The sequence below is a fragment of the Condylura cristata genome, unplaced genomic scaffold (assembly GCF_000260355.1).
Source record: "Condylura cristata isolate star-nosed mole 26May11 unplaced genomic scaffold, ConCri1.0 scaffold00041, whole genome shotgun sequence".
NCBI classification, from domain to species: Eukaryota; Metazoa; Chordata; class Mammalia; order Eulipotyphla; family Talpidae; genus Condylura; species Condylura cristata.
Window position 1 is genome coordinate 3350535 of NW_004567142.1, and position 16276 is coordinate 3366810.

The 16276-nt window shown below is 55.0% G+C and overlaps 1 protein-coding gene across 2 annotated transcripts; it reads right to left on the reverse strand.

The window, feature by feature from the left end:
- Positions 1–1914: 1914 nt before the first annotated feature.
- On the reverse strand, positions 1915–11575 carry SLC1A5 (solute carrier family 1 (neutral amino acid transporter), member 5). 2 transcript variants are annotated; one of them, XM_004694227.2, is made up of 8 exons: positions 10293–11575; positions 8224–8266; positions 7751–7798; positions 6819–6985; positions 4748–4981; positions 3734–3928; positions 3473–3607; positions 1915–2797 (listed from the first exon to the last, which is right to left on the reverse strand). In XM_004694227.2, exons 1-8 carry the CDS (start codon positions 10850–10852, stop codon positions 2563–2565), a joined length of 1617 nt encoding a protein of 538 aa, XP_004694284.1. In that variant the 5' UTR covers positions 10853–11575; the 3' UTR covers positions 1915–2562. The 2 variants fall into 2 exon arrangements, with proteins under 2 accessions (XP_004694284.1, XP_012589261.1); XM_012733807.1 differs by lacking the exons at positions 7751–7798; positions 8224–8266 and having other exon boundaries at positions 10293–10365.
- Positions 11576–16276: the final 4701 nt, after the last annotated feature.

The following is a 16276-nucleotide window of genomic DNA, read 5'->3' on the forward strand; positions in this document are numbered from 1 at the left end:
GAGAGGGAGGGAAGGGAGTAAAGGGGACACAGGGTTGTGGTGGGGAAGAATATCTTCAAAAAATAGAAAGTCACAAGAAAGAGAAAATATCTACAGGAGTGGACTGTATTAATAGGCACTGAAAGTTTTCACTATTTACAAGTTTAAGTGAAACCGAAATGGGGTCCAGGCCAGAGGTGTGATGGTGAGAGGATTCACCAGAGACAGAGTGGGGAGCAGAGCAGGCAGGTATACTGAAATACACTGCTGAGGGGAGCAGCAGGGAGGGTCAAGAGAGGTCTGCCATGCCATGTGGGTCACTCCCTGACCTGGGATCGAACTTGTGCTGCAGTGGCTTTGGAAAGCTTCATAATGTGGTGCTTTAACCCACTGTGCCATCAGGGAGAGCCCTCATGCCTATTTTCAAGGGTCAACTGTACTTCCTTAGTGGAATGAGCCCACTGGTGGCCATGTCTGTGTGCAATACACAATCTGCACAGAACCAGGTATGAATTACACTTCCCTTCCACACGGCAGTGACCACAGGCTGTAACTAAATAAACCTAGATGTCACGGATAACTCAGGCACCATCTATAACTGGATCCAAATTGCTGGTGCCTCCGGGCATCTGGCAAGTCTACACCTCGATCTACAGAGAATAAGGGGAGATAATATCTATGTTTAGTGAACACATCCCACTAGAACAGATGAGCCGCCAATAGTGTCCACATCCCCAACTCACAAGGACTCAGAACAGCCCCACAGCAGGGTTTTATTAAATCACAAAGTTTGGGTTAAAAACATGAGCTTAGGGCCCTCCCTGGTGGTGCAATGGGTTGGGGCGCAGGACTGAAAGCTGGACACAGCCACTTCAGTGCGAGTTCAGTCCCCGGCCCTGGAAGTGACCCACATGGCGCAGCAGACCTCTCATTTCTCCCCGCAGCTCCCCTCAGAAGTGGATTTCAGTACATCTGCCTGTTCTGCTCCCTACTCTCTCTGGTGAATCCTCGCACCCCATACCTCTGGCCTACACCCCAGTTCTTCTATGCATAAATAAAATCTTTTTTAAAAGTAAATTACAAATCTAAAAAAGAAGAACACTGGCTGCATCACAGGTCTCTCAAACCCTGTCCAAGCGCCCCCACAGGTCACCACCTTCAGAGTTCTCACCCTCTACCTGTTCCAGGCCTTCCTATAAACCAAACCGAAAGTCAGAACTGCTTCCCACTTCCTTTACTGAAAATACTGTCTATGCCAAATTGAATAGATCAATACTTTATAGCTGAATACTGTCCCATCCCATAAAGAATTATTCAACTGATTTGTTTCCAAATTCTAGCAACTGTGAAGAAAGCAGCTGTAAATATTTGACTACTGGTTTTTGTGTGAGCAGTTTACATTTCTCCTGGGCAAATACCCAGGAATAGGTATAGTATATGTACACTTTAACCTGCAAGAAACCGCCCAATGGTTTCCCAAAGTGAACGGAAAGTTCTTTCCACACGCGGAAAGGAGTTGGTGTTACCTGCCCACACAGCCCATCACACCGGGCTGAAGCCCCACCCACCAGGCAAGCCCTGGCCCGCCCCCCCGCCGCCCCCAGGGCCTTTGCAGAAGGCCCCCCCCACAAGCCAATGGCTCTTGGCCCAAGCCCCGCCCACTCACCAAGTCCCTCCCTGCCCACCCCCATCCGCAGGCCTCTCTATTTGGTCCTGTAGGCAAAGTACCAGAGGGTCCAGCTGGAACCAGGTAGAGTACAGACTACTGCTCCGCAAAACACAGAAAAATTCACAGCAAAATTCTACGATGTCTAAGAGCTGGTGACCCCAAGTATGGGCCGTCTTTCTTGTTGCCATTCTAAAGGCAAGGGCTGTGGCACCTCAAGGGTGCCTTTCGATGAACGGACATTTTACTTCGAAAAAGTCCAAATTTGTCATGCGTTTTTATTTTCCTGTGTGGCGAGTGCTTTTAGTCAAATTCTCACAAAGGTCTGATTAGACAGCTTGGTCATTTCATTGCTGAAAGTGTCTAGTGTAGTGTAGAGACGGCAAAATTTACCCCATTCGCCTCCGCCCCGATTAGTTCCCAGGGGAGTTTCTGTGACTAGGAGGGGACGGAGGGGGCCTGGGGCCAGGACGGGATGTACCGTGGACAGTCCTACAACCCATGCACACACATCAGAGACAGGCACCACCAAAAACGACCGGCAAAGGAGCTGCTCCACGCTGAAAGCCATTGTCTCAAAAAGGGAAGAATCTCAGCGGCTGACCCGTTGAGACTTGAGGCCCGTGCCCAAGATGGCAGGCTCCCAGGCACTGTTTCTCCATCTTGCTGTTTCCTAATCTTGGATGGGGACAGCAGCTGAGGACCGGGAAGGTCTGGGGAGACACACCTGTACACATTGGTACACATACATCTCCGGCAGCGACACCTTCCAGGTCTGATGTTGGGGAGGGGATCAGCAGCCTCTTGCTCCTGAGGCTCTGGGCAGTGATCCCAGGGTCACGTCACGTTTGTCCTTTTATCCATCTCACATGATCCTGATGTGTTTCCGTTGGGGCAGGGAAGGTCCCCCCTGGAGTTTACATGACTGATTCTTTCTCACAAGGGTCAGCATTCCCAGCAGGTCCTGGATGGTATTTGAGGAGGGGGTTCCCCTCCTCAGGAGAGGCTGCCAGTGGAGCCAGGGGCGTCTCACTCTTCACCTGGATCAATTCGGGCACAGAGCTCTGTGAGTTTGAACGGTCCACGTAATTCTGGAGGAGGCCCGCCCCAAAGGCGTCACCTTCCACGTTGAGGACGGTACAGGATCGGTCGCTGAGGGGGTAGGGGTGACAGAGAGGTGAATGAGAGGGGTCAGGGCCCCCCCTTCTCTCATTCCAGAATCTTGAAGCACCCATCACACCCTCCTTCACGCCACCATTCCTTCACTTCCGTCCATTTCGTTCCCGTTGTATCCCTAGACCCACTTCTTCCCTCCATCTTCCCAGAACCCATATGACCCTTCCTCTTAGTCCCTCAAAGATCTCTCTTCAACTCAAACCCCAAAACCCCCTACACCTCCTCTCTTCTTTCCTCTGGAATCCCAAAGCATTCCATCCTATCCCTCTTCCCTGAACCCTAAGTGATTCTTTCTCCCAAAAAACACAAGACAGGTTCCTTCTGGATTCTCAGAGCCATCTGTCACTCTTTTTGGAGCCAGAAAACCATACTCCTCTCCCCTGAAATACTAAGCCCTAGTTCAGGGCATTCTTCTCCCCAGAACACTCAGGATCTCCCCATCTCTTCAATATAGTAAAATCATGCTAGTTCTCGGCAATGCACACCTGAATCTTATGCTATACTACAAAGTTACTTAAATTTTTTTAACAAAAGTGGAGGAATAAAACACACACACACACACACACACACACATACACACACTCCCTTGGTTCCAGAAGCTCTTACTCATCCCCTCCCCCCTGGGGCCCCCTTAAATCAACCCACACTTACACCAGCCAGTCCACCGCCAGGATCAAGGAGATGTAGTGAACGGGCAGGTTGACCGCCTCAAGGATGATGGCCAAGGTGAGGACGCCTCCAGCCGGGATGCCCGCAGCGCCCACGCTGGATGCGGTGGCCGTGACCCTGGGGGACAGGAGAGCAGTCAGGAAGAGGCCCTGTGCTGGGAGAGGCTGCCAGCGAGCCCCGTCCCTCGGCCTGTGTCCACTCTCTGGGGAAGGTCAAGCGAGTAGTCGTACCCAACCCACTCACAGGATCGTGATGATGTTCACGAAGTCCAGGGACCGCTTGTTGAGCTGCGCGATGAACACGGCGGCCACGCACTGGAAGAGCGCCGCGCCGTCCATGTTGACCGTGGCGCCGATGGGGAGGATGAAGCGGCTGATGTGCTTGGTGACACCGTTCCTCTCCTCTACGCACTTCATCATCAGCGGCAGCGTGGCGGAGCTGTGAGCACCGCAGCTCTCAGGGAGCTGGCACCGCCGGCCCGAGGGCCCCGCCCACCACTCAAACCACGCCCACAGCACCCCACGCAGCCTCGACAGGGCGCTGTTCGCTGTCCCTTAGACCTGGTCTCACTAAGTCCTGCTTGTTCTCAAGCCACACCCATAACACCTGGGCGGCCTGGACCCCACAGCCTCCTGGATCTCCATCACCCCATAGCTGAGCTCTGCCCCGCAGTCTAGTCCCACCCATGTGCCCAGGCCACCCAAGCAGACTGTCCACCCTCTTAGGCCCTGACCCCTACCTAGCCTCTCTCCCACACACCCAGGCCTCCCTAGTTCTCCACAGCCTTCCCTTTCCCGAGCCCAGGGGCTCGAGGGTGCCCCCAGAATGCAGGCATTCCAAACGTAAAGTCCGGGACACCCTGGGGGACTTACTGACAGCTACTCCTCAAAATACATGGGAAAATTCGTACCTACTTTGAAAGTGTCAGAGACCTCTCTGATACCCCCCTCCCTGCATGGCCAACAACAGACCTCAGCCAAGAATTACTACCTTTCTGGGGGTGCTGCTGTGGAAAAGGCAGGGTTCTGAGGGAGCAGGGCCTGTTCCTTCCCAGAAGGCTGGGGTTTCATGAGGTTGGATCCAGGTGGAGATCCAGGGTCCCCCACCCCGGGCTAGGCCTAGCAGGGAGGAGGGTCGTGTCAGGAGGAGAGGGGACATCTAACGCACTCGCCTAAATTTCGGAGGGAGGGGATCTAAGTCCAGCGTCCCGGACATCTCAGGGGTCTTCAGACACCTGCCACGGCCAGCTCAGCTCACCTGGAAGAGGTCCCGAAGGCCGTGGCCAGCGCTGTGGTGATGCCCCACAAGAAGTGGTAGGGGTTTTTGCGGGTGAACAGGAAGTAGATGAGAGGCAGCACCACGAGCCCGTGGATGGCGTGGCCCAGCAGGCAGCACAGGATGTACTTGCCGAGGCTGGTGAAGAGCAGCTTCACGTCCTCCATCTCCACAATCTTGCTGGCCACCAGGAACAAGATGCCCACTGGGGCATACCTGCGGACCCAGGAGACAACAGCCTGTGCCTTGCGCCCCTGGGCCAGGCGCCCGGCTTCACAGGGGCGCCCCTTTCCAGCTGCCCCGGCCTCAGAGGTGCCCCCCCCCCGGCCTGCACTGAACCTCAGCCAGCTCCTCCACCAGGCCTGCCATGGCTTGCCCCTTGGAGGCAGGGTGGGGAGCCCCGCAGGCGGCCTTCCTCAGCCCCTGAATGCCTGGGTTCAGATTCCGCCTGAACCCGCCGTCATTAACGTCGGGGGCTAGTCAGAACGCTCCTGTGCTTAAACCGACAGAGGAGAAAAAGTCCTTGCTCGAGTCTTTATAACAATTCCCAGGCACGACGGGTGTCGGTTGTGTGGACTCCTTGATCACCACCATGTGTTGACCCAGCCCAGGCAGGAGCGCCAACCAGCATCTCACAGCTGACGCTCACGAAACAAAATCAAATCAGCCTGTAAAACAGGGGTGGCGATGTCACCACCCTGAGAAAAATGCTGGGGGCTGAGGTGAGACGCCAGCTGAAAGGAGTTGAAAGCTTTCTGTACACAATAAGTGATCTATAAACTTCTGGGTTTATTAGGGGCCTCTCTGGGAGTAAAGATCCCAGGGGGTGCTGCTGCCCATGGCTTCACTGACTGCTTGAGCGGGACGCTTACTTGTGAACAAACCCCTTCTCACTGGGTAACAGGAGAAAGGTGCCACTTCCCAGCCCCCTCTGCGGCCCGGTTTGGGCCCCTGCCCAAGTTCTGCCAGGTGAGATGTGCCAGAAGTTATAAAAGCAAAGGACTAGATAAATATTAGCTATTACTGTTTACTGTAGGCATGTAACAGGTCAGGCTCCATCCTGAGAACTGTACCTGCATTACCTCATGTGTGCCCGGTGCTATCAAGCCCCTCCTCCACAGAGAGGGTCTGAGGCACAGAAGGGCTATCTAACTTAGGTCTTGTAGCCCCAAGACCGCCGAAGCAACCCCGACAGCAGCTGCTCTCGCCCGCCCCATTCGGTCTCTGGCAAAGCGCCTTTAGCCATCAAGGCACAGCAGCTTCTGATGTCCGCTGCCTCGGAATGAGGGCCCAGGGTGTAAGCCTGAGATGCAGGCTGGGTCCTGAGTATCAGGCGGAGAAGGCGCTGGAGAAGGAGCACAGATGGAAGCCAGAGTCTTGTGCACATTTCCTATTAGCAGGGGTCATTTAATAAAACTCATCATGATCATAACTGCGGCTCATATTCAGGGAAGGTGTCAGGCATTTAAAACACCTTCCAAGTGCTTTAATCTTCATGATCGCCCTCTCAAGTGGGCACTATTTTTTAACAGTTTATTTTTACATCATTTTGTACATTTTTTTTTCCATCTCAATTGTAATCCCCGCGGGTTTCCCATCACCATGTCACCCGTGTGCCATCACCAAAATCCCGCGCACTACCCTCCCCCCCCCGCCCCCTGGTTTTGATCCCATTCCCCACTCCACCCCCGCAAAATGTCTCTAGTATATGGTTGTTCATTATTTTTGTTATTTTCTCGCCTGGTCAAGTGGGCACTATTTTAGACCCCCGAGCCAAAGGCAAATGTCTGTTCACTTCTCAATCTCTCAAACTAAGCCACATGTGGCCATGGCTTTTAGTGTCTTCCAGTAAGATCTGAAGGTGCCGGCATCAGTCTGAGCGTTCACAGGATACAGCACTGTCCTCATTTCACAGATGAGGAAACTGTTGCACAGAGAGGGTAAAGCACTTGCCCCAAGCCACACAGCAGAGAAATGGTTGATGCCATTTCCAAAGAGCAGGAGGGCAACCCTATCTCCTACTCCCACGGCCTCTGGCCCAACCCCCACTCACCACATGATCCAGGAGACCAGCACCATGGTGGCATCATTGAAGGAATTGAAGAAACGTATGAGCAGCTCGCCCTCCGGCCCCAGCTTCCGCAGGGCCACACCAAAGACAATGGCGAACACCACCAGGCCCAGGATGTTCATGCTCTCCACCTCTGTTTCTATGGGCACCTTTGAGCAGGAAACAGATGGGGCAGGGGAGAGGTAACTGTCAACCTGCATAGTCACTGAGGTTCAGTTCGGGGTACTGGTGGGAGCCAGAGAAATAAGACACCTCATCTCTTCTTCCCAAGGCTCCCAAGCCAGGTCCAGGGGAAACAGGCTTGTGGCCAGGGAGCACCCAGAATGGGCAAGGCTGTAATGGGGGGACGGCAAGGGAATATGGAAATTAAGAGGGTACTCTAGTTTGGGGAGGGTAGAAAGGGGCTGATTCCAAAGAGCACAGAAAGAACAAGAAAGGTAAAACCGAAAAAAAGCGGCAGCAGAATTTTCTAGAGAGAGAAAACACCCAAGAGCCTAGAAAGGAGAACAACATGGGCCTATGAAAGAGCAGAAAGAAATCCACTATGGCCAGAAGGAATGAGTGGGGCAGAACCTCAAGATGAGGCTGGCAGGGGCCCCGGGCTACACTAAGGAGCTGGGGTTCCTGGGGCAGAATTTAGGCAGAAGGACGGGCGGACGGGCCAAGAGGCCAGGCGAGATGGGGTGGGGGAAAGGGAGAAAAAGCACCTGGCCAAGGAGGGTTGTAGGGTGGGACAAGAGGGGGCAGATGACCAGAAAGCCAGAGACTGGGGGGCTGCAGAGAGTGTCAATCAAATTCCACACCAATTCTGGAAGATTGAAGACAGACACATCTGGGGGCTGGTGGGGGCGTGGGGACAAATCAAAAAACACAAAGTGGGGGTGAGGCCCCTACGGCCCTTCCCCAGCTCTCACCTTCACCAACTTTCCGCTGATCTCTTTCTCTTCATAGGAGGTGGAGTACTACAGGGAGAATTGGGGAGCATCAGGGTCCATTTCACAGAGGCTCCCCCACCTAGTACTAGAACCCACAAAGCTCAGAGTGACCTAGGCATCCCTTAAATCTTATTCCATCTGGTTGGCAACCTCAATGAGGAAGGACTACTCATGCCCCCACTTTCCAGAGTCAGAAACCAAGGCTCAGAGAGGTAAAGCCACCGGCCCGGGGTCACACAGACAGAACGGGAACCCAGAAATGTTTGGAAACCATAGAGCCTTGTCTGCGGAGAAAGGGTGAAAATTAGCTTTCAGGGTCACCCAAGAATGCTGCAAGATGGTCTGTAAATACATGGGCATGCTTTTCCCAGACACCTTCCAAGGTGAGGTGCTGAGGCCTGCAACGGGCGGTCTCCCTCCCTGGCCACCCCCAGGAACATGGGAGGACTCACTGAGCGGAAGGCTGCAGACACCAGGTTGGAAGGGAAGATATTTCTGCAGAGACAGACACAGGAGGGGTTGTTAGACACCACAGGGGGAGGTCAGGGCTGTGGGAGGTTCCGTTGACCTCTGGGAGGTCACGTTGGCACCCCAATGTGGCTGGCACCCGGGACGCTGACAGGTTCCATCGGGCAGAGTTGATCTGGCCTGCACACATTTTTAGGGTGTGGGGAGTCTGAGCTGGCCTCTGGGCCCCCAGATGGCTGCTGTTCCGAGGCCCGGGAAGGGTAAGGAAAGCTGAACCCCCAGGCCAGCAGGTGCAGGGGCTGCAGTCCACCCCTGCAGCAAACTTAATACCCTGCGCGTTTTCTATCAGCCACTCTCCGGGTGGGCTAGAGGCGGGGTGGGGTTGGGGGGGTAGGAGGGCACGGGGAAGAGCTGGGTGTGCTGAGCGTAGCAGCGATAGAGGGTGGAAGATGCCACACGTGTACATCTGTGCCAACACAACCTCTCGTGTGTGACAGTGCCCCAGAGCCCAGTCACACATCACTTCCTGTCGTCTTGAGGAGACAGAGAGAGCAGTAAGTGCATCCACTGGTACTACAGCAAGCGCCCCCTAGACATGAACTCCCAACACCCCACACACACACACAGCCCCCAGGGCCCCACGCCATGATCCTCCTTTACAGAACAGGAAACCGAGGCCGGAAGCTGGGGTCTAACCAGCCAGCTGGCGGCCTACTCCTAACCACTGGGCTTCTCCACCTCCTCCCTCTCACCAACGACGTGGGTTGTTTTCAGGGTGTTGGCATCGGGTGGGCACCACTAGTGTGGACCAAGTAGGGGCGAGGGTGTGAGTATGTGGGTCTTCCCTATGCTCAGGTCATCTGGTGAGCAGCTGTTGGTGCCAAAACGGTGCCAGTGCTCTGTGTGTGAGTGTGAGACAGTTGGTGTAAGTTCACGACTTGTGAGCTGTTACAAGCTGGGGCTCTGCGTGCCTGTGTCCGGCCATGTGTCAGCTGGTCATGGAGTTGTGTGGCTCTGAGGGGCTAGCCAAGGTCAAGTTGCAGCTATTTTGCCTGCACAGGGTGTGGGAGGGTGGGGTGCCGGGGAGCTAACTCCAGGAGCAGCCTACCCCTGGGTGTGCCAGTCTGCAGATCTGCCTGTTCCCACCCAGGCCAGACAGGGTTGGGCCAGGACCCAGCTAATCTCCCCTGGCCAGAAGGGGCCCACCCACAGCTTCTGACACCCAAGCTGCCCCACCGTAGAGCCCCAAGAACCCAATTCTGACTCACCCACCCTCGCTTCACGCCCACTTCAAGGAAGTTCCCTCTGCCCTGAGGCACAGAGTCAGAAGAGACACCCAAAAACCTTGTACACCCACTGGTAGTCTTCTTTAAAAAGGGAATCGGCCTCCTTTTCTAACCAGCCCCCTCAGGCCAGAATAATGGGGGGAGATGGAGGAAATGGGGTGGAGAGTCAGGGGTGGCAGGAACCTATAAAGAGGAAGCCTGGGGCCAGCTGAACTAGGTGGAAGAGAACTGGCGATGTCCGTGGGGCAAGTGCCATGTGGTGGGGAGCCCTGGAACTGTGAGGAAGGTCAGGTGGGGGTCACTAGAATAGCTTCAGTGCCTTACTCGGGGGTCCCAACACCCCTATTCCTGGACTCCAGACTTTACCCGAAAGCGGCATCCTGGGTCCCTTAGCCACTCAAAGCTCCCCTTCCAAGGAGACCGGTCAGGGTCCTCGCCCCATTCTGGAGCCCCTTACGCCCTCAGCCCACACACGACCCCCAAGGCATAGCACTGTCTTCTACTACTAAGACTTTCTCACCTATCTCCCTCATGGGGGGGGGGGGGTTCCCATACGTACATTTAGAAGCCTCTTTCCCCAGCCATCTGTTCGTATGGTGAACACCCCAACCCTTAAGGGGCAGAGCTCCCCCCTATCCACCCCCAGCACCCTCTTTAGTTTTCCCACAGCCCTGGGGATGTCCCGGATCTGGGGTCTCAGAGCCTCCTCTCGTCCACGTAGCGAAAGCACTCCCTTCCCATCCCCCACCACGTGGGCGGGATCTCACCTCACAAGGTCCAGGAATGAATCGAGCACCTCCTTGGTGGGGGCCTCTTCTCCACTGCCTGCGGACCCCATCGAGGCGTTGAAGGCGGTGCCCGGCTGCAGAACCAGCGCTAATCCCACGCCGAGCGCCGAAGCCATCAGCGTGGTGACCAGGAAGAAGAGCAGCGCCCAGGCGCCCAGTCGGCCGAGCGCGCTCGGGTCCAGGCTGGCGGCGCCGCCGATCAGGCTGCACATGACCAGCGGCAGGATGATCATCTTCAGCAGGCGCAGCAGCAGCTCGCCGGGGAAGGCGAAGGCCGCCAGGCGCGCGGGGTCCAGCGCGAGCGAGTCGCCCGCCGCGGACACCCCCAGCCCCAGCGCCACGCCCGCCGCTACGGCCACCACCGTCAGCAGCACCAGCAGGTTGGCCCGCAGGCAGCGGCGCACCTGGTCCCGGGAACGGCAGCAGCCGCCTCCCGCCGCGCTGGGGTCCTCCATCGAGACTAGCACTGGGTCCCCGTTGGCGGGGGGCTCCGCCGCCGCGAAGCCCTTGAGGGCTTCCCTAGGTGCTTCGGCCACCATGATGAAAGCGCGGACTTCTCAGCGCCCGGAATCTGGAAACGCTCGGGGCTCCTTCCCGCCACGTTCCTTCGAAGTGGGAGTCGAGCACCACAGCCTGGAGGCTGGAACTTCGAGGAGTTCCTCGGAGTCTTGACGCACCGCGCCTCGCTCGCTTCCCCGGCTGGCAAGCGGGAGTGTCCGGGATCCTTCGGCTGGGCGCTGGCACAACTCCGCTCTTCCAGCTTGTGCCCGGGCGCCCCAAAGCTGGGAGAACCGGTTTCTTGGCTTTGGGGATTGGGAATACAGGAGTTCTCAGGACGGAACTTGGGGTCCGGCAGGTTAAAGGCGCCCACACGCCAGAGGTCTTCTTGAGGCTGGCTCCTGATGGCGCAGATCCGGGATGCCTAATCGGGAGGCAGGGGGCCAGGGGGCCTGGGTCCTGGAATCCGAGGGCTGGGAGCTTGCGTCTGGGGAGCTGGGAAACGGAGCTCCTGGGAGAGGGGGATCAGGCCCCTGGCTGCGGAGGGCGGCGGCCCGGGATGCTGGAACGTGGCTGCTTCTAGCCCTGGGGGAACCACCCCAGCGTGCCTCGTGGCTCTGAGCCGGTTTAACGTAAGCTTCCAGGATTAGGGGGAGGAGACGGCTTTGGGGAGACCAACCTCCGGGCGTCCATTGGGTGCAGGCTTCTAGACGTCGGCAGGAGCGGGGCTGAACCCAAGTAAGCGAATCACCTACAGAAGGCAGAATGACAAAGGCGGAAGCCACATCCAGGGCGGCCGCCTCGGGGCCCACGCTTGGAGGACTTCCCTCCCCCCAATCCCCCCACACCCCCCGCCTAAAAAATCAGGCTGCTGGTGGGGACAGATAAACTTCAACGAGGTTCTCCTGCAAGGGCTGGTGACCCCGGTAAGTCAGTTCAGCCTGGAGTTCCTCGTTCGCTCTAATTTCAGTCTTCGGTCGCCTCTGGGAACTTCAATTCCACGACTGTAAAAGTGCACCTCGGCCCTCCCTGGTGGCGCAGCGGGTTAAAGCACAGCACTGAGAATCTGAAGCCACTTCCCCAGGGCGCGACAGACCTCTCCTGACCTGCCCGCTGCTCCCCTCAGCAGTGTACTTCGTAGATCTGCCTGTTCTGCTCCCCACTCTGTCTCTGGTGAAGCCTCTCACCGCCCCTGAGCCTCTGGCCTGTACCCCAGTTCTGTATGCACAAATAAATAAATTAATTAAAAAAAAAAGTGCACCTAATAAAAGCTCCTCCTTCGCCAGATGGGTCTGAGGTTAAAATGAAAGGAGATGATGCGCTTATTAATGTTCATAATTTTTAAAATGAATGTTCCCAGTCCCGTGTCCCACATATTTTTTTCTAAAAGATTTTATTTATGCACACAGATCTGGGGTACAGGCCTGAGGTGGAGTGGGAGGCAGGTGAGAGGATTCACCAGAGACAGAATGGTGCTCAGAACAGGCAGTGCACTGAAATACACTGCTGAGGGGAGCAGCAGGAGGGTCAGGAGAGGTCTGCCCCAGCATGTGGGTCAGCTCCCTGGCCAGGGATGGCACTCACTCAGCAGTGGATGGGTACATAGATTCACGTGCCAGTGCCATCGCCTGCTGTGCTTTCACGCTGTTCACCACCAGGGAGGGTCCCACATTTGTTAATGAAAGGCATTTATCTGCTAACATTGACACCTCTCCCTCCTAGGCACACTATTTTCAACCCAGCTATTAAAAAATCATAATTCAGTTTAATGATTGAGCAAACATTTTCACAAGCGCTTTCTGCCAAATTTCCCACCTCCCTCGATTATTATGAAACATTTTCAAATAAGCAGAAACGTTTAGTTTCTTTACACATTATAGCTACATGAACTTGGTTCACCCCTCGATGATCTCTGAGGTAAATGGTACCAACTGTCTCCATTTTACAGCTGAATAAATGGAGGCTGGGAGTGGTGTGACTTGCCCAAAGTTACTCGGTCGGTCCGGGAGCCATGACACAGTAAGGATTCTTCCACGCTGTAGAAGTTGCTTTGGACTCTGGAGGAGATATCAAAGCGCTGAAACCAGTTGTGACATAGCTGTTCTTTTCCCAAGCAGATGATAGTGGGCTCTGGTGACCCTAGAAAACCTGGGTTGGAACTGTCCCTTGCCCTTCTATGAGGGTCTTTTCCTCCTCACGGGTCCAGGATCACCACATCCATGGTTTTAACCACCCTCCAATGTCAGTTTGCTGAACTGTGGATATCAGGGTCTGAAGGATTTGATTATCCCCTGTATTTTGGAATGGGGGGAGGGGAGGGCTGAGATCAGCCCCTCAAGCATAGATCTGAGTCACCCCACCCTCTGAGGGACCCCAGCGGCTTTGCTATCGGGGACTGTGGTTAAGTTTGGGGTAGTCAAAATTTATACTCAGGCTTTCGACTTGGGCGAGCGGGTGGGAGCCACAGCCCAACCCCATTGTTGTTCAAGGGTACACTATTTCTTTCTTGACCACCTCCACCCAATCCCCCCTGTTGGGTCTGTTTGACACCTTTCAGCTTCAGCTGCGTGGAAGTGGGTTTTTGAATGACTGAAGGAATGATTACTGAATAGACAGCTGCTGACAGAAGTGTTTGGACTTTATCCTGAGTGGAGCCGTTGGGGTCACTCAGAGGGAGGGGTGACTCGGCTAGATCCATGCTTGGGAACATTCCAGACCGTTCTCAGTTCTGGGGCTTTGTGTGTTCTATTCCATTTGCCTGGAATACTCTTTCCCTAGACTTGGTCTTACCCTTTCTTGGCTGTGAGGCCTCCTTTTCCAGAAAGCCCTCCCTGATTCCCAGACTGGATCAGCCCTCCTGGGTGCTACTTGGGCGCACCCATCCCAGGCCCGCTCATTCATCTGGTCACCTTCTGGAATAAATCAGACCCATGGTATTTTAAGCTGTGATGCCCTTTTAAGAGGATCACATAAGAAGAAAGTTTAAGAAGAGGGGAGCTCCTCCATGCACTGTTCCTCTGAGCATAGGGTCACAGACTGGGTGCCTTCCCACCCCCAGGGTACAGGGCAAAGAGCCTGAGAGGCTCCAGCAGGTTTCAGGTTTCAGGTGCTCTGTCAGCAGGTGGCCTGGCTGGAGGTGGGGAAACATTTTACCCTCTAGTGAGCAGCACTCCCTCACCCCCCATGGAAAAGTGCCCCCAGCTAGTTGGACAGCTTGGGCACAGACCAGACTTAGTCTGCCCTCCCTCCTCCAAGCGAGGGATGCCAAACAGGGTCTGGATGGAGGGAGGAGGCTCCGGGACTCAGGCAACCCCAGAATCCCAGAACCTTCCAGAAGTGTGGGGTGGATCCAAGCCAAGAGGTTTGAGGGTTTGGCCTCCGATTGGCCAAGAGTGTCCCACCCCTGCCCTCCTCAGGCCTGGAGGGAAAATAGACCAACAGCCAGTCTCAGCCAGTTTTCCTCCAGCTCAGCCAAATCTCCTACGCAGATTCACAAAACTGAGTTGTCATTGGCAAAATAATAACAATAATAATAATAAAAGGTTCTGGAGCTCCTAGCTCCCAGAAGGAAGTGAGTGAGTGCCAAGAGAGACTGGGCTGAGCTGTGAGGGATCTGGACCCCAGAAAGCAGGGAGCCCCTTCCCAGCCTCAGTCGGCTATCTGTAAAGCGAGGAGGTTCTGACGGGGTCCCTAAAAGGAGCTGGTGTGCAGAGGGGCTGAGGAAACTCCAGCAGGCCTGGGGTTCAGAGCTCGCAGAGAACACAGCCTCCCTGCTCACTCAGAGTTGGTTTCATGCATTCAGTGACCTTTTCTTCTGAGTATCTACTCTGTGACCAAGTTTGCACTGAGTAGTCCTGGGCGGCAGCAATCACTGAGACGGCGACTGGACTCAGTCTTACAGAGGAGACTGACAGTGCAGCGTGAGCAGGGTGGTGATGGGGGAGCCCAGAGCAGAAACCCAGCCTGGGCCGCGCAGTCCAGGAGGTCACCCTGGAGGAGGAGGCACCCAAGATGAATGAACTTCAGTTTTGCATTGAAGTAACACTGGTTTGTGACATTACCTAGGTTTTAGGAACTGAGTATTGATGGACCAGTGAGGGTGGAAGAAAAGGGAACAGGCAGAATTTAGAGGCAGGGCAAAGTCCAGGAGGGGAGGCATTTCTGAAACAGAGACCAGCTCCCTGGAGTTAGGTAGGAAAGCCAAAGGAAGAATTGCTGAGAAATGAGGCTGGAGTGGTGGGCGGTAGCCAGCTCAAGTAGCGAGGAAAAGACCGTCAAAATCATTCATTCAGTGCACTTCATCTGAGCACCCAGTTCTGCAGCTCTCTGCGTTCCAAGTGACCCTCAAAAGGGACAGAAGTCGAATCCTAACACACCCCAAGACGGAGAGGAGAATGGGACATCGATAAATACGTGCTCCTTCTAGAATTCCGCTCCTGTGTGGTGTCCTGGTTCTGAACACACATCAGTGTATTTTTAAACCTCACTCAGCAACCCATTTATAGGGAGTGAAATCAACTGGTGAATCTTGAGCAGTTAAAAAAAAAAAAAAAGGAGCTATCAGAGTTTACTGTAAAAGTATTATTTCCTGACATTTTCCTCTTCATGTCTGTGCACACCCTCCACACCATCCTGTAGTTCAGTGAAACACACATTCTGGGCCCTCCCTTGTGGGGCAAGGAGTTAAGTCTCAGCACTCTGAAGCTGCCCACAGCCACTGCAGCCCGAGTTCCATCCCCACCGGGGAGTGACCCCCAGGGCGCAGCAGACCTCTCCTGTCTCCCCGCTGCTCCCCTCAGCAGTGTGTTTTAGTCAATCCACCTGTTCTGCTCCCCACTCGGTCTCTGGTCTCTCCACCCCCTGCAACTCTGGCTTGTAGGACAGTTCTTGTATGCATAAATAAATAAATCTTTGTGGCTGTAGGACAGTTCTTGTAAGCATAAATAAATAAATCTTTGTGGGGAAAAATGTATATTCTGACGTCTCTCAGGCCTCTCGAATTCAGACGAGCTTGAAAACACCTGATCTCAGTTCTAGGCCCTGGTCTCTTTCTTATACATCGTTCTCTTCAGATTTCAGTAGCCCCTGAGTCCTCCAGGCTCCAGCTGTCCTTCCATGCGTCCCCTGCCCCCGACCATCCCCGTAGCCAGGCCTACTCTGGGTGGTCACAGTTTGGGACGGGGCAGTCCCCCATCACTGGGGGTCTCCGCTGCACCCCTGCCTTGCCCTGGAAGGCTTCTGGGAACGTGGGTTGACTCCTTTAGGTTCAGGAGGAAGCAGGAATTTCAGGGACATCAGGCCGAGAGGTAGTTTGCATTCAGCGTGTGGGCAGCTGGCTGGGGCACTGGCGGCCAGCACAGGCCTTCCCTGCCTACCTTCCTGTTTATTTATTTAAGAGCTGGCTCTCCGGGCTGTTCGCCTGCCTCTGGGCTACAAGCTGTCAGGTCCCTGGGGCTTGTGACCCT